This window comes from Morus notabilis, unplaced genomic scaffold (genome assembly GCF_000414095.1).
Source record: "Morus notabilis unplaced genomic scaffold, ASM41409v2 Scaffold191, whole genome shotgun sequence".
NCBI classification, from domain to species: domain Eukaryota; kingdom Viridiplantae; phylum Streptophyta; class Magnoliopsida; order Rosales; family Moraceae; genus Morus; species Morus notabilis.
In genome coordinates this window covers 423,445-442,070 of record NW_010366216.1, presented here as the reverse complement: position 1 = coordinate 442,070, position 18,626 = coordinate 423,445, and the positions used below count along the sequence as shown (strand labels likewise).

Sequence of the window (18,626 nt, the reverse complement as noted above, 5' to 3'; positions counted from 1 at the left end):
ATATATATATATATATATATATATATATATATATTTCTCGCGTATGTTGTTTAATTTCAGCTATAGTAGACAGTAATAACTAAATAAAATTGAAATAAGATAACTAAGAAGTAAGAATAGAATATTGAACCATCTATAAAGAAATTCCCAAAAATTCAGAAAAAATGGAAATTAAGCTTAAGCGACACGATGTTTTCCCCCCAAATCCATTTCTTACCATCAATGCAACAGCAAGCCACAAAATATGGCGCAAAAATAGTTCAAGTAACGAAAATAGCGATAAAAATCAAAGAAATTAGAGATCCAAAAAAAGAGTTTGAAGAAATTTCGAACAGAGACAGAGAAGAAGAAGAAGAAAGATAAGTTACATGGAATCTGCGTGAGAGCTGCGTATTTTTGCGTGCATTGGTTTCCGCAAGGAGACGACCATTGTTGAGGTATCATCCTTTAATTCTTCGTTTTCCCTCTTTTTTTTTTTTTTTCCTTTCTTTTCTTTTGCTTTTTTATGTGCAATGGCGCGAGCTGAAGAGGGACGGCTCGATGATGAAAGGGTATTTCGGTCATTCTGTCGGCTTATCAGTTTGGGAGTCAGAGCGTCTCTGGCTAAACAAGAACAGACGACGGCGGTTGTTCTCAAATTTAGAGCCCGTTTAGTTCATGAATTAGAATTATAAAATTAAAATTATTTTTGATTTATGTGTATTTTTTATGAAAAAAAATATTATAACGAATTATAAATCATGATTCGAATCAGAGAACGAATCCTCCAATCAGACGGGCTCTAGTTGTAGTTTATAAGTTTATTGATTATCGTTTTATTTTACGCTGCTGTACTTTTTTATTGCGCTTTTACAATTCGTTGTCGCCTAATTATGTGTTATTATCTTGCTAATTTCGTTGTCGGTTTTTCATTTACTTGTCGTTTGTTGTGGTAATTTTCTTCATCAATCTTACGGTTCTATTTTTGTTGTTGTTCTTCATTTTGTGGTCGTTTATAGAAGTGTTTTATCTTTCTTACGTTTATTGTTTGTTTATTTCATTTTCGTTTACGTATTAATCAAGTTTTAATACTTTGTCGTCCTTACATCCTTTAAGCCCTCTCTCACATTTTCGTCTGATAATTTTTCTCCTCGTATTCATGTTGTCGCTTCATTCTTCAAGTCGTTTTTACCGTTGTTGTCGTTTGTGATTTTTAATTGTTGTTTTAAACTTTCTTGTTGTACCATTAGTGTTGTCGTTTTTCATTTTTGGTGTCGTTTCATTTCTCATTGTTTTAGTTTTCGTGGGCGCTTATTGAAGCGATTTGTCCTTCCTCACGTTATTGTCGTTTTGGCAAAAATTTATTTACTTATCTTTGTCGTTTTCAGTTTGTTGTAATTTTATTCTTGTTGTTTTACACTTTTGTTGTCGTTTATTATTATTTTTTTTGTCCAGTTATCGTTAGTATCGTTAGCGATCATTTTGTTATCGTTTTTTCAGTGTTGTTTTTGACTTTGTTCTTTGTTCGTTCTTCCAGTCGGCTTTCCTTCAATTTGTGTCGTCATTGTTAGTATTATTAGTAATTTGTCTTGTCGTTTGTCCATTTTATTTTCATCGCTTATTATTTTAATTTTTTAATTTGTTGTAATAATAGACTTTACCGTTTTTTATTATTCGCCTTTATGTTGTCCTTTATTTTTTTTAAGAGTCTTAAATGCCGACTCTATTTCAAACTCTATTTTAAATGTTATGAAACGTTTTGTTCATAGATTCAGAATCATAATTTAGAATTATTTTTAATTTATGTGTATTTTTTATGAGAGAAAATATTTTAGTGAACTACGAATTATTATTCGAATCAGAGCACGAATTCACCAACCAAACGCACTCTTAATCTCTTGTTTGCCACTTATCAATTTACTCTTATGAAACAAACCACTACAATAATAAGTCACCCTTTTATATCTTATTTATAAAATTGCCACTTGTCCATTATCAATTAAATGTTATTGTTCTCTTTGGTTCTTTTCTTTTTCATTTTCCTTTGTAACTTTTTTATTTATAATTTCGTAATAAAATATTTTAATGTATATATTACTGGGTAAAATGAAAATATTTAATTTCCATTAATTAAAAATAAGACTTGGTTCCTCACGCCAATTAGTTTGCATGAATTTCTCCCAAGTTAAAAAAATCCGATTTTGTAATTGCTTTATTGTGCTGGAAGAACCACTATATATACAATAAGAACTTGATGTGGGTCATCTATCTGTTGTAATTTCAAAGAAATACTGGGCTCATTGCGATCGGTGAAAAGCATATAAAGAAATCAGGGAAGGTTAAATACTTAAATGTAAATCCAAAGAAAGATTAGCCCTATATATACTTGTTTTAATCATTGTGTTCTTAATAAAACCATTGAATTCTCTCTCATCTTTATATGTTTTTTTTGGTTTGGAATAAAACGACGTCTATTGTTATTATATTCTTTCTACGAGTCTAATAATATTGAACACTAAAAAGTATTTATTATAAAATAAAAAAGTTAAAAACCAAATGAAAAATAAAATTGAACACTAAAAAGTATTTGGACTAAAACGATTGGGTTAAAAATTAAAATGATACGACAGTCGTAATCTGACGTTACAAAAAGCTGAAAAAAAGAATGAAATGATTGGCTTAAAAATTGATTAGCACAAATATAAACACAAAACGAAAACCAAAAGGTAAAGAACAATCTTCATACGAGAAATAGCAAAAAAAAAAAAAAAAAAAAAAAAAAAAAAAAAAAAAAAAAAAAACATAACTCCATGTAATTTTTTGAAATAGTTATTAAAAGGTAGAAAGATTTTGCAATAAAAATAATTTAAATTTTAGTAATATAATATGTGAAATGTATGGAGAGAAGATTCTCTATCATTAGTTTAGCTGCTGTAACAAAATTTAATTATATAATTAATTCTCTCATCCTTTTTCGTTATTTTATCTAAGTCTTTTTATCATAAGAAATTTTTAATTTTAAAGAGTGTAAAAAGTAAAAAGAGATGTGTATATAGAATCACCATTCTAAAAACATGCACATTAATTATAATCTTTCATGTTTTGGTAATTTTTTTTTATGGATGTTTTGGTGAAATTTTTGTCATTTCAAATAATTAATTAGGAAATAAACAGTTAGAAAATAGAATTATGATCTGTTTAGTTCGCTGATTTAAATTTTTAATTCGAGTTGATGTGTGACTTTATATTAGTACTTTTATTGTAATAAAAAAATTAAATGTGATTGTTTTTTAAACTTTTTACTATAATAAAATTTAAAACGGTAAAATGAATGATGCGTTAGTGTTCTATGAATATAAATGACTTTATTGCGAAAAAGTCCAAATTAAACTACAAAATAAAAACTGAGCTGTCACGATTGGATCAATTGAATCTGAATCCAAAAGGAATCTTCTCTCATTCAGAGGGGGTGAAATTGACATTTACTACAACCTCACGCGAGACAAGTCCTCACTACAAACAGAATCCAGTAATATCAAAGATTTACCTCAGTTTTTCAACTACTCGCGTTTTCATTGGTCGGTAATTTATCGCCCGACAAAAACCTGTGATTCACCAACTGGTCCACTTCCGAATAAAAACACCGCCCACTTGCATATACAAGTGGAAAAAAATGTTCAAAATACCACTCACTAAAAAGGAAATAAAATAAAATAAAATAAAAGGTGCACAAAATTGTTTAACACATCTTAATGGTCCAGATGTCAGCACCTGATTGGTTGAAGATTTTTCAAACCTTTTTTAGTCCCCGATAATGAAGTGCAAAGATTTTTCAGGCTCATGAAAAGTTCATGAACCTCTCCACGACACGAGCGAGATTCTTCTCTCTCTTTCTCTCTCTTATTGGTCAGTGTAACGCATAATATTAGAAGTAGATGAAGAAGAGAGAGAATATGGAGAATAGGCTTCAATGGAGGCTCTTTCCCCTGCTTGCGATACTCGCTTCATATTTGGTCTTCTTCTACGTCCAAAACCATTCCGAGGTTTGATTCTGGTTTACATACTTTTCTATTATTGAGCTTTATAATTACTTATTATTATTATTATTGTTGTTATTTTGTGAACTGGTCTGTTTTTTATTTTTTTTTTATTTTTTTGTTGGAAGAATTATTTCGTTGATTTCGATGAGATGGAAATCTTTCTTAGAAGTTGAATAATGAGCTTTTTGTGGGGGAATTGATTTTCTTCCTCGGGTTTTTTTCTGGTTCAGTTGGTTCAAAAAGTTACCAAATATAGATAATAGAGGTTGCTTTATTATTATTATTTTTTTTAGGGAGAAAGAGGAAAATAGGCCAAGACTTAAGATGAATTAAAATTAATAAGTCAATAGTTTACATAAGTTAATAAATAAGTTAAATTACTGTTTTCGTCCATAATTTGTCTGCTTATGAACCATAACTTGACAAGTTATTCACGGTTTTTGTTCATAACTTGTCTGACTATGAACCATAACTTAACAAGTTTATCCATAACTTATCTGGTTATAAACCATAACTTGACAAGTTTATCCATAACTTATTTAGTTATGAACCATAACTTGACAAGTTATGGCATATTAATTTCTACAACTAAAAATTGACCTATATACTTTCTTAAGGTTTTCATATTGGCATATTTTTTACTATTTCTTTTTTTTTTACTACCAAATGATAGTAGTTAATTTAGTCATTAGTGACTTAATTTGTGGCCAAATTAACCAAAAAAAAAAAGAACAATTAAAATTAAAACAGTGTTTCTGTTTCTGTATAAATCGGCATTTGAGAAAGGTTCAGTTACAATCAGGGTAATAACTATTATGATCAGGCATTTTAATTTGATTTGTTTTGTTATTTTCATCTTCAATTTTTTTTAAATACAGTCTCTTTTAGTTTCCATGAGAAGTGACAATTGGCTTAAAAGAAAGCTATTAATTGCATTTTATGTACAACTCATCATCGTGTGTGTTGTCTAGTGTACATGTTTTAGATACCACGTGTGTGTGTGTGTATTCATGCGTGCTTATGCTTCTATAATATTTTTTCTATTAACAAAAAAAAAATTCTGAACCTAAAAAAAAAAAAAAAAACAAAAAAAAAAAAAAAAAAAAAAAAAAAAAGAAGAAGAGAGATAGAGAAAGAAAAAAGAAAAAAATATTGTCTTCCATGATCTCAAAAGTTATGGACGTTTGGTTCATAAATTTAAAATTATAATTCAGAATTATTCTTAATTTATGTGTTTTTTTTTTTAAAAAAAAATTATAACGAATCATAAATCATGATTCAAATTATAGCATGAATTCTCGTTACCGCAAGCGGAACCCACCTTCAGATAGCCACACTGTTTGGGCTGCAACGGTGGTGGGCTAAATTTGTACTTTTGCTTGAGTACACAACTGGGCCTGCCTTTAGTCATTTAAAAAAAAAGTTGCAAAATGACCAGGTTCCTGTGTATTTAATAGCTATTGAAACAATAATATCATCTGGGATGTACCGTTTTTCTATATTGATAGGTGGATTTTAAGAAAAATTAAAAAAGGATGAGAAGGTTATTATTTGTCATTTTTGAATTTAACGAAAATTTCACAATTTGTGAACTTTTTTTTTTCCTTCCTTGCATGATGAACATATATGTAATCAACTTAAAAAAAATGAAAATTTTATGGAAGAGTAGGAAAAAAATTATGGAAATAGAATTCTTATCTGTTTTGAAGCATCAAATCATATTTCGCCAATTATATATACATTTCATCTTAATATAATTTTAATCTAATCCAACGTTCATGCACATACATATACACACCATATGAAGCTAAGAAAAAAGTTTTATGTTTAAGAGATATATGTTCCAAGGTTAAAAGTACAACTTTTTCCACAGAATCTCTTCTTTTAGAAGGCGCTATACACAGTTTAAAATTATATATAGATGTGTGTATATTATAGTATGTGTTTTGCGTCTCTAAATTTCTCAATTTGTAGTGAATTTTATATACATACGTTGAGTGTTTTGTTAATCTTTCACTTCTGAAATCTTGGTGTATAGCAATTTGATAGAGTTATATATATATATATATATATATATATATATATATATTAAAGCAATTTGATAAAGTTTAAAACCTTATTCTTACAGCTCTCACATAATAGATGTAGTCTGCTGCCTCACCAACACTATTGGATAGCTAGCAAGCGGATTGTGATACCACAAGGGATTATATCTGGAGCAGGCATGTTCAATAATTAATTAAGATTCCGTTCATTTTACTGATTTGAGTTTAAAATTCGAGTTTTGTTATAGTAAAAAGTTATAAAAAACAGTTACATTTAACTTTTTTGTTACAATAAAAAGCTCTCACATAAAATTACATCTCAACTCGAATTAAAAACTCGAATCAGCGAACTAAACGGCCTTAAATTGTATTCTAAATCCTTAATTAAAGAAATAAATATCCAAACAAATTGTTAGAAAGACCGAAGAAGAAGGGCTTGATCTGTTTTTCTAAAGTCATTTGTTTTTTAAACTTTTTTTTTTTTTTTTGGGAATGTGTTAATGAGCAGTTGAGGTGAAGAATGGGAAGATTGTATCGATTGTCAAAGAAGAAGAAAGGTTGTGGAGTTCCAAGTTGGGGCAAGTAATTGACTATGGAGATGCGGTTGTCATGCCTGGCTTGATTGACGTGTAAGATTAAGATATAATTAGTTTCATTCTGTGGAATAATACCATGATTAGACATAATTAGCATGATACCATGAATGGTTGAAAAACATTGATAATCACGGTTAGTAACGGCGCCATATACTAATGAGTGGGGCACGTGTCCCCATTTGACAATCATGATCGGTTGAAATATTGTAATTTTGTTCCGGCTCAATAACTAATAAATATGACTATATTCACATTTAATGAAATTTTTCTCTCTTTAATTTTTTATAGCACTCCCATTAGAAAGTATTTTTTCCATTTATTTCACCGATTTGAGTTTATAATTTAAATTTTACTATAATAAAAAATTTTCAGAACAGTCACATTTAATTTTGTTGCTACAGTAAAAAGTTCTCACATAAAGTCATATCTTAACTCGAATTAAAAATTAGAATCAACGAACTAAATGAGCACTTACTCTACCATTGATATTTTTGGTTATTTGCTCTCTCTAAAATGATATATTTTGAATCAAAATAATGCTCTGGTTCTTGATCATGGCAGGCATGCACATCTTGATGATCCCGGAAGAACTGAATGGGAAGGATTTCCTTCAGGAACTAAAGCGGCTGCTGCTGGTATTACAACATTTCGTACCGCTACATTTGCTTAAATTGTTTGTGATAATTTTTTTGCTATAATTATAATTATATCGTATCTATTTTATTCACCTAAATTTATCGATTCTGTAAATTGCATTCATTTTCCGCAACATGCATTATGTCTCATATAGAAGTCACTAGACGTTTCCAAGTGGGGTTAAGTGGGACTAATCAAGCCCCCACTCAACCTTTTTTCTTCTTCTAAATATATATATATATATATATATATATATATATGACTACGTCACTTATTAGATCAATATACATATAATGTTCATTTTACCGATTTGAGTTTAGAATTCGAGTTTTGTTACAGTAAAAAGTTCTCAGAAACAGTCACATCTAACTTTTTTTACTGCAGTAAAAATTTAATCTTATAATCTTATTGTTATTATTTTAATTATTAGCGTCACTGAAAGTTTCTTTGCTCTGTCAGAGGTGTTAGTACATATATAAGCACTCTTATTATTTGGTTCATTTATTGTTTCTCAGGAGGTATAACGACATTGGTTGACATGCCTCTGAATAGTTTCCCCTCAACTGTGTCTAGGGACACATTGAAACTTAAGGTATGAACATTATGCAATAATGGATTAAGTTCCTCGCTTTTCATTTATTCTAATGACCTTGATTGTTTCGTTTTATTATTATTATCATTGCATTATTTTATTATTGCTCTTTTCCCTAAATAATCTTTTGTTGTTTGTGCTCCATAGATTAAGTCGGCAGAGAACAGAATTCATGTCGATGTTGGTATGCTCTTGGACCTATATATATACCTTGACATGTTGACACTTTTGAAATTTATTATTTATTTTTCTGACTAGTTTTTTCAACAGGTTTTTGGGGAGGTCTTGTTCCTGAAAATGCGTTCAACCATTCCGCTCTTGAAGACCTCTTAAATGCTGGTGCTCTTGGTCTAAAGGTAACTATTACGTGAATACAAAAAGTAACAAAGTAAGTGACAGAAAGAGTGACGCAAGTATTTCTCTTATCAAATAAGTGAAACAGTTCGTGGTTCTCAAATTTTAATAGCACCATAATCATATAGCAACTATTATGTCCAATACATGATGAATCTTGCTCTTTTTTGTTTTGCAGTCGTTTATGTGTCCTTCAGGGATCGATGATTTTCCCATGACAAACATTAGTCATATTAAGGTATGTTCAATGATGCTCAATCCTAATGCTTTTATAAAAACCAAAATCCACGTGGGATTGAAACAAACGAATTAAATGTGTATTTTGTACAAAAATCAATCTAGTGTCTTTCAAATATCTTTATATATTTTCGGATATTAATAATTTGTTCCTTAGGAGGGCCTGTCAATACTTGCAAAATTTAGAAGACCTTTACTTGTGCATTCAGAGATTCAAAAAGATCTTGAAAGCCCTTTGGGACTCGAAGAAGATGGTGCCAATGACCCTCGTTCTTATTCAACATATCTCAAGACTAGGCCGCCTTCAATGTAAGATGTTGCTTTTAAGTTTTAACTATTCTTCTTAGTTAACATTGGTTACATACTTTTCGCTTTTCCTTTATTCAATTTGTTTGAACGATTTCGTATAGTTCAGGGGGGTGAAAATAAAACTTTTTTAAGATTCGGAGGCGTGTTAAATTAGGTTACGTAATTAAGGGGCATTTATAAAGTTAATCCCTTTTATCTTATTCAAGAGGAAAACAATAATTCTATGTGCTTATGATATATTACTTGTTGGGTTTACAGGTTGCTGAAACTTTCCAACTCTGTTTTTTTAACTTTTTGGTTCAAACACAGGGAGGAAGCAGCTATTAGGGAGCTCTTGACAGTGTCAAAAGACACGAGGATTGGTGGCCCTTTAGTTGGAGCTCATCTTCACATTGTTCACTTGTCTGATTCAAGTTCTTCCTTGAATCTTATCAAGGTAATCTTTACTAATTACGCGCTAATCAGACGCTTATTGCTCCATCAACTGATACACATAACACAATGATGATTACAAGTTTTTAACGTATAGGGGCCGGCATGAGTGAAAACTGGATTCATCATCTGAATAAAAAGGAGTCAAGTTCTTTCGTTCCATTAGTGAGCCCTCAGATTTTCAAAGTGACAAAAGGGGGTGGCATGACACCAAAGGTTCCCTTTTTTATTATATGTATAAAAAAATCTTAATAGGGGCCATTTTCTTTTCTTCTTGCTTAAATTAAGTGAGTATTGTATTTGGACATGCTCACTTGTTTATAAAGGAAGCCACACCTTTTAATCCACAGCTTAGTACCCCCATTTCCCTCTTAATGTATTTCACAAAGCAAAAAAAAAAAAAAAAAGTTTTTGATGTCATTTTTATTTTATTTTATTTTTTAAAAATAAAAAATAAAGAAAATCATAAAAAATAGAATATTTATCAAAAAAATGGTACCGTTTGTTGTATTAATTCTTAAAAATTGTGTATTAATTTTAAAATACAAAATATATATAAAAATATAAATTTTTGTATCGCGACCCCGGAGCGCCTATGTTGTGCCATGCCTCGCTACATTCTCCTCTTTCCTTCTCTTTTCTTTTCTTTTAACTACTATAGTCTTCATCTTTTGCCATCTGTTTTGTACTCCTTGACAGGAAGCAAAACGTGGCGGTGACAGTTTGACTGTTGAGACTTGCCCACACTACTTGGCTTTCTCAGCGGAAGAAATTAAGGACGGAGACACTCGTTTTAAGTGTGCGCCACCCATTCGCGACGCAGTCAATAGAGAAAAACTGTGGGAGGCAGTAATGGTGTGTGATCAACTCATATATTTGTATCTCATGATTTATAGGCATTCCCATAGGTTTGCCGTCTGCTGTTTCTTCGGCTCAACTTAGCTTCACTTTGTTGCAGGAAGGACATATCGACATGTTAAGTTCCGATCATTCGCCAACAGAGCCAAAACTCAAGCTTCTTGAGGAGGGTAACTTCTTAAAGGCATGGGGAGGAATATCATCTTTGCAGGTTGGCCTAATTTTGTTTCTATCTTTGGTTTTAAACATTCTCTTCTTATAGGGGCAAGAGGGCAATTTTATTTTTTTTTCTTCTTTCTTGATTGCTTCAGTGAGTGATTTACGTACGTCTAATAGTTGCTATTGTAACTGGTTAAATCATGCCCGTTTAGTTCGCTGATTTGAGTTTTTAATTTGAGTTGAGATGAGACTTTATGTGAGAGTTTTTTACTATAACAAAAAAACATGTAACTGTTTCTGAGAGCTTTTTACTGTAATAAAACTCGAATTCTAAACTCGAATCGGTAAAATGAACGAGACTTAAATGTCCTAATGGATCATGATAATATGTATACATGAATAACAAATGAGGACTATTGTTTTAATTGGGTTTTGATGTTTGTTCTTGTAGATGTTATCATTTCAGTTTTGAAAAATTAAGGAGATGTTTGTTTCCTGTATTCGTTCTTAATTCTAAATCATGATTCATGATTCTTTATAGTATTTTTTCTCATAAAAAATACACATAAAATAAAAATAATTTTGACTCATAATTCTGAATTTATGAATCAAACGTTCACTAACTGATGATTTCTTTTGGAGATTTATGCAGTTTGTGCTTCCTGTGACATGGTCATATGGGAGAAAATATGGTGTAACATTGGAACAATTAGCTTTATGGTGGAGTGAGAGGCCCGCAAAGCTTGCTGGACAAGAATTAAAGGTTACATTATAATTCATTCTTTTTATTTCTTGTGGAGATCGATTTTATCTTCTTTATGGAGTTTTGTGCACACCAATTAAAAAAGGTACACGATGAATTCTTTTGTGTTCTTTTAAGTAAAAACAGTAGTCTGACTGTTTTGTTTGCCGCAATGGATGTTTTATTATATCGATCTCCGTATTTTTATCATATATATAGCTGATAAACTCGAATTAATAAAGTGAACGGAGCCGTAATATCTTTTTCTATTGAACTATATAGTATTGCATCGCACTCTGTATTCCTCAAATATATCACTAAAAAGTAAAGTTACGTGATTTTTGTTCATTTTATTAATTTGAGTTTTAAATTTTTATAGTTAAAATTTTTAAAAAAATATCACATTTAGTTTTTTTTATTACAATTAAAAACTCTAAAAAAATATCACATCTCAATTCGAATTGAAAATTTGAATATGCAAAGCGAACGAGACCGTAGTTTATCATCTGAATTTCTAACTGATCAGGATTTTTTTTTTTAAAAAGCACTAGTTGAATCTTAATTCTGTGCTGCAGGGGTCCATTGCAGTTGGTAATTATGCAGATATAGTTGTATGGGAACCTGAAGTAGAGTTCAACCTCAATGATGAATATCCTGTATACCTTAAACATCCTGTAAGTCTTCCTTCCTTTCACTTTTCCTACTTTTTAAAATAATCAACTTGTTTTTTTGCTTTGTTTTATAAAAAAAAAAAAAGCAACAAAAAAAAAAGAAAAAAAAGAGCATCCATTTCGAGGTTATTGAGTGGAATTTAGGCAAATAAATTTCAGCTTTCACAAGTCCAACATTCTATTAAAAGCATGATATTTTATTGACGTTTTCCACAATGTTTGAGCCAATGTTAAATTTAGAGGATGTTCATTTTCTGTATTCGTTCTTAATTTTGAATTATGATTTATGATTTTTTATAATATTTTTTTCTCATAAAAAACACACGTAAAATGAAAATAATTCTGAATTATAATTTTGAATTCATCAACCAAACGTCTACTTATTTTTTTTTTCTTTTTCTTTTTTCTTTTCTTTTTTTTTTTCTTGGTGTATTTGTAGGGTATTTCTGCCTACATGGGAAGCAAGCTATATGGAAGAGTTTCGGCAACCTTTGTGAGGGGAAACCTTGTCTACAAAGAGAAGAACCATGCCACTGCTGCTTGTGGTGTCCCAATCCTCGCAATATAGAAGTTGCTGCACCATTGAACTCCTTTTGTTTTCCTCTTCTTTTTTTTTTTTGGTTTATGTTATGTAATTAAACATCGAGTTTGTTGTTTCTTTCTTAACATCATGTGAATATTATGTACATCTGTATAGTACACCACTTTTAAGTACTTTTTCTGTTTTTTCTTTTTTTTCAATACAATACGGAATCAAACCCGCACTCTCAATTGAAGCTCTATCCTAGTTTCTATCCTTTCCTATATCATTTGAGTTGATGGTCACTGATTTTGGTCGGTTGTGTTGAATATCGAAAGTTAACTTTGGGCCGTTCATTTCGTTGATTCGAGTTTATAATTTGAGTTGAGATATGATTTTATGTGAGAGCTTTTTACTGTAGCAAAAAAAATAAATGTGACTATTTCTGATAACTTTTTACTATAGCAAAACTCAAATTTTAAATTCGATTCGGTGAAGTGAACGAGGCATTTAATTGTTTATTTAGCTTAACCTGTGTTGAATACTATATATTAGTAATTAGCAACATCCCGTATTTATTAATAAAAAAATCTTTTATAAAGTTTGTTTAAAAATGTGCCGACCATTTTATCAAAAGTAATTTTTATCTATTGTAAAATTAGTTAAAAGTGGAATAGTGTGCTGATTATTTTGTCAAAAGTAGTTTTATCTTTTGTAATATAAGTCAAAAGTTAACTAGTGTGAATCTTATCTTATCAGATAAGATTGGAGTCTTGTAAACCTAACTTTAACTATATAAGACGATGTATTTCTTTTAAAGAGACAGAAGTCCTTGAAGTAAAGAACTTTGAAAAAAAGAAATAAAAATAGCGTGGCGATGACCAAAGTGGGAAAGAAATGAGAAGAAACAACTGTAATTGGCCGTAAAATGGCTCTGCCCGGCATAAAAGAAAGAAGAAATAAATAAAGGTTCAATCTGATAGATGGTTTCCACAGCAAAAAATCTTATAGATGGTTCCCGAATCGTACCCTAAAAGGTCCCAAACTTAACCTTGAATTGTCAGTTTGTTGCAGTTTTAACTTTTATATTAGCTGGATGTTAAAGAAAAAAGACAGAATATAATGTTTCGTTAGCAAAGTATTATTTTTCATCAAGATCATCGACACGTTCAAAAAAAGTAGCATGTGTATATTTTCTCGTCTTTTTAATATTAACTACTAGGAAGGATCAAAATTAAAACAAACTAATACATTAAAATTAAATTTGTGATGTTTTAAAAGTTAGGAACCAATGTGAAATTAAGGATAAAATTCTAGAACTATTTATGAGATTAAAATAACTAAAGAGCAAGCAATAGACAAAAAACATAAGATTTAAATTTTATTCCTCCTTAAGACTTATACTGTAACTTTATATGCAAACACCAGTTAAAGATTATTAAATCACAAGTTAAAAATTATTGAAATCGTGATCCAAACAGACCCTAAAACTTGAGGTTCATTTAGTAACGTTTTCGTTTTAAATTTTTTTATATAAAAAACAAAAAATGCTTTTTTTTTAATTTTATTTTCATTTTTAAAGAAAAACATGTTTTGTAATTATCTTTTGTTTGATAAAAGAATATAAAAACAATAAGCACATTTGGTAACATTATTTTCGTTACGTATTTTTTTAAAAAAATTATAAATATAGTAAAAGAAAGCCATCAAACACTGTTCACACAGGCACAATTTACTGTTCATTCTATAGCAACATTTGCAAAATTTCGCTTATATCTCTTGTCATTTGAGTGTGAATTGTCAATTTTGCCATTTTTTTCTTCTCTTTTCCCTTCCCTGCATTTGGGCTTTTGCGTCTTTCGTTCTAGGATTGCCACGTGTCGACACCCGGTTGGCCGAAAAAAAAAGTATCGGGCCCACCACTGCGAAACTGCCCTCCCCCTACTGAACGCACTTCTCTTGTGCGTGCTTTTCACGCACGAATCACGGCCATCAAAATTTTTTATCATATGGTTTCAAACCATTTCCGATTTTTGTTGTAAAAAAATTTATTCTTTATTATAGTTATTTACTATTATGAATTGATTTGGAGTTCAATTTTGTCCGTTTTACCACCATTTTTTGTCAATTTTTTTTATATTACTTAAAGAAAAATACCATAAATAATAAAATTAAATTAAATAAAAATACGCTAAATTAAAATCAAATAACACAAAATTAAATAAAAAAATAAACATAAAAATATAATTAATTTAGAACACAACGAAATAAGTTAGATTATTTTACCTCTCTTTGCTTAATATTTCCCCCTTTTATTATTTTCATTTCTTTTATGTCGTCTTTTTTACTTCTTTTTTTTAAACAATTTGTGTTAGTCGTTATTTTAAATTAATCATGTGTGTGTAGCGCGCGTTTGAGACTAAAACTAAACAAAGACTAAAAAAGGAAAACATTGAAAAAAGAAAGATGTTGATTTGTAGCCCGATTTTATCCATTTTAATATCATTTTGCGCCAAATTTTTAAAGTTTCTCAAATGATAATAGTATAAAGAATTTGAACGAAAATAAAAATAAATAAAAATACACTAAAATAATAATAAAGTCACACCTTTTTAAATAAACTAAACATTACTTAAGTGGTTGGAAGAGCAGCACAAACATTGATAAAAAAATTATGCTTTATATTAACAATTGATGAATGCTTTACTGATCCATTTGTAATTTCACCAATCATTGCTCAGTTAAAAGGACAAATACAAATCTTGTAAGTTTATTATCAACAAAGGGGAGCACAAATAACTACAATTGTTTCAAAAATATTTGAAGATGTCCATATTTTAATACCACTACCACAAATATCAGCTGCCACAATACTAGATCCAAAAACACCAATCCAAACAGATTGACCACAAGGTAAGACATATTTATTAATTTATATCAATTATCAATACAAATCATTTACAATTTTGAATATATATCTTAATAATTTTTAATTAATTCAGTTCTGAACTAAAGGCAACAGACCCACCTAGAAAGGCCCAAAAACTATGTAATATAGCTATTTCTAAATCCTTTGATCTACACTATATATAATTTAAATATTTTCAACTTTCTTAATTATTAAAAATTATTTTTTTTAAATTTGTATTTTGTAGTTAAAAAGAACAAAAGGAAAAAAGGAAATAAAAGTTATAATACATCGTAACAAACTTTTAACTATATATAAACTAATTCTATACTATAAATTTTTTAAAATTTTTATATAATATAACAATATTTCCTCAACAACATTTCTCGCAATTATAATATAACAATATTTCATCAACAACATTTCTCGCAATTAATTAAATAGATGATCGATTGGTGTTCGTATTATGTTTGGTAGATGGATTTATTTTCTGATTCAAATCATGATTTGTGGTTCGTTAGTTTATATAGAGTGGTTGAGGGAAGGTCAATTAAAACTAATAGTCCTGCAGACTTGAAAGCTTATTCAATGTTATAGCAAGCAATTAAGGTAAACGCAAACTAACGGTAGTTTATATAGGGTGATTGAGCGAAAATATTCTTATTTTAGTTTCAATGTGGGACTTTTTTAAACGGCTATTAACATGCTCTGTTTTACTTTTCACACCTTTTTACTAAAATTTTTAATTACTAAATTACTCATTGATAAAATTACTTTTAAGTATAGAAGTATTTTAAGAAAAAAACTCATTTGAAGCCTCTTTTAGAAAAAATAATTATTGTTGTTCTTTTTTTAATTTAAATTTTGTTGTTTCACATATATGAATTAATGGGTTTGTTGTTTGCAATTGTCGAACATAATTGTTACTGATCTTATAAGGGCTGTTTGGTATGTAATCATTTTGAGAGTGGGAATGAAAATTTTGCATATTTTTATATTTGATACAAGAATTATTATTTTTTAATTCATGAAAAAATAAATCTCATGGGATTCATTTTATGGGATTCATTTTACTTTATTTTAGAGAAAAATCCACTTACGAAACTTTTTTATCAGAGGAACATGACTTAAAAAAGAAAGAAAAAAGACCAGAATGTGCATGAGAAAAAGTTATTTGAATAAGGAATTAAAAAGAAAAGTATATTTATGAGGGTCAATTTAGAGAAGAGAAAAAGAATATATAATAAGGTAAAAAGGGGAAAAAAAAAGAGAGCCAGGGAAAAGGGAGGAAAGTTTAAAAAAAAATGGAAAGAAAGAGAAAAAAAATAAAGATGTAGAAGGTTAAAAAAAATGCGGCGGGAACAAAAAAAAAAAACCCTAACGAAACATTTAGCGCCACAAAAAAACTCTTTTTTACTTTTATATGTATGTATAAATTTCTTTATTTTCAAAAATTACATGAATCTTCTTTTTTTTTCCTCTTAAAAAGGTCTTCAAAAACTCCTATTATTCTTCATTTTCATTTTCTTTATTTTGAAGTATTAACATATTATTTGTTGTCTAAAATAATGTTAAAATTCCCTAGTAGAAAATTAATTACAATAATTAATGTGAACAAAGTAAATGCTTATCAATGGAAAAGAGAAGACATTTATAAATATCGTTGAGCAACTATTCCATCTTATTTTTAATAAGTTGGTTTCAAATTACAACAATATAACTAAATAACAGTAACGCAACAATTAATTATCCAATTACATACTTTTATTTTGTTATAAGATCTTTAATATTATTGAGCATAATAAAAAATATGTAATTGGATAAACAATTGCTGCACTATTATTATTTAATTATATCCTTGTAATTTGAAACCCACTCACCCGAAATGATTGAACAGATGACCAATTTTCTCAATGATACTTATGGATTTCTTGTTTTTTCGGTTTATAATCAATCACTTTGTTGTTATTAATTATCATAATAAAGTTAATGTTAGGACATTTAATTAACATTATTTTTGGACAAAAAATAACATGTTATACATAAAAAAAAAAATCCTTTTTGGGGACATTCTATCAAAAGAAAATATGTTTTTGCAGATTAAGGCAAAAAAACTTCAAAATATTGAAATTTCTTATGGCATTTAACACCAAAAAGAAGATGGGACTAAAGTTGTTAATAGATTAAGGGCCCGTTTAGTTCGTTGATTCGAGTTTTCAATTCGAATTAAGATGTGATATTATGTGAGCTTTTCACTGTAGCAAAAAAGTTAGATGTGACTGTTTCTGAGAGCTTTTTACTGTAGCAAAACTCAAATCGGTGAAATGAACGGAACCTGAGTTTGAGAACTTGAGTGTCTAAATTCTTAAAATGGGGATTAATTGTGCCAATAGATTAAGAGTTTGGGGACCTGAGTGTCCAAATTTTTAAAATGGGGACTTGCGGTGTCAATGGAGTAAAAGTTTGAGGACTTTGAGTGTCCAAGTTCTTTTTTTTTTTTATAAAGGGAAATTTTTATTACTAGAAGAAATGAATTACAAACTCAACATAAAGTCATACATGACCCCAATACAATGGAATTTGACCCGAATGACTAGATCTACCAATAAAAATAATAATAGCACAAGGGCGAATACGAATGTCGATACTCAAAGGGAAAAAGCCCGATTGGCACAAAAAAAGCGAGCATAGCCAAAGCTCGTTAAAAAGGACTAAACAGTCGGTAGATTAACCTAGTCGATTAAGACCAAACCCCAATACACGGGACATAAGTAACACAACCTAGAGAAACCTCTAGCCGAACATCAAACCGATGTCATTGAGAAACACCTCGAACGGATGGGACACACAAACCAAGCTGGAAGGTGCGAAACCACCTCTGTTATTAAAAAATAAACAGATAACCTACACCATCATAGGGTGTGAGACACAAAACCATGCGGAGGACACACCTCTGTTATTACAACTAAACAACAAAAAAATCTATCGACGCCAAGCCGTCTATTGATGTACGGATGCCAGATCTGAGTAGAGCCACCGTAGAGGGAAAACATGACCAAAGGATATGAAGGAGACACACCATGAGATCATGGCCACCCGTTGTCGAACACACTGAAAACAACGGTCCAAATGACAAGCAACCCATCTCTAAAGCGAGTTAGATCCACCCTAACAGAAGCACCGCACTACACACATCTACCTTCACGTGAAAGTCAACGTTGAGACGAGTCTGAAGGCTAATTTTCGGGACCAGAAGTCCAGCGACCCAAGAGGCGGTGCCGGAGGTGCCGGAACTGCAGCCAAAATCAGCACTCTAAGAAGAACCTCTCTTTCTCTCTCTAACGTTTTCTCTCTCTTTTACTTTTTCCACTAAGTCAGAGGTTATAAAGCAACGTTTTATGGTACCCTTTCTGTGCTTCAGTTTGTTTGTCCCAAAATAATTTGGATACAACTGTTTTTTTTTTTATTTGTCACTTCGTCTCCCTCTCTCTCTCTCTCTCTCTCTTCTCTTTGTCGTCTCTGCTTTCTCTCTTTCTTCTTCTTTTGCA

The 18,626-nt window shown here is 29.9% G+C and overlaps 1 protein-coding gene across 2 annotated transcripts; it reads left to right on the top strand.

The window, feature by feature from the left end:
* Positions 1-3,826: 3,826 nt before the first annotated feature.
* LOC21397670 (allantoinase) lies at positions 3,827-12,430 on the top strand. Of its 2 annotated transcripts, none has more exons than XM_024173346.1 (15): positions 3,827-4,022; positions 6,148-6,241; positions 6,573-6,693; positions 7,222-7,295; positions 7,812-7,888; positions 8,036-8,072; positions 8,159-8,244; positions 8,421-8,480; positions 8,637-8,788; positions 9,098-9,224; positions 9,920-10,075; positions 10,179-10,289; positions 10,890-11,000; positions 11,555-11,653; positions 12,090-12,430. In XM_024173346.1, exons 1-15 carry the CDS (start codon positions 3,915-3,917, stop codon positions 12,216-12,218), a joined length of 1,542 nt encoding a protein of 513 aa, XP_024029114.1. In that variant the 5' UTR covers positions 3,827-3,914; the 3' UTR covers positions 12,219-12,430. The 2 variants fall into 2 exon arrangements, with proteins under 2 accessions (XP_024029114.1, XP_024029113.1); XM_024173345.1 differs by having other exon boundaries at positions 9,047-9,224.
* The last annotated feature ends 6,196 nt before the right edge of the window (positions 12,431-18,626 follow it).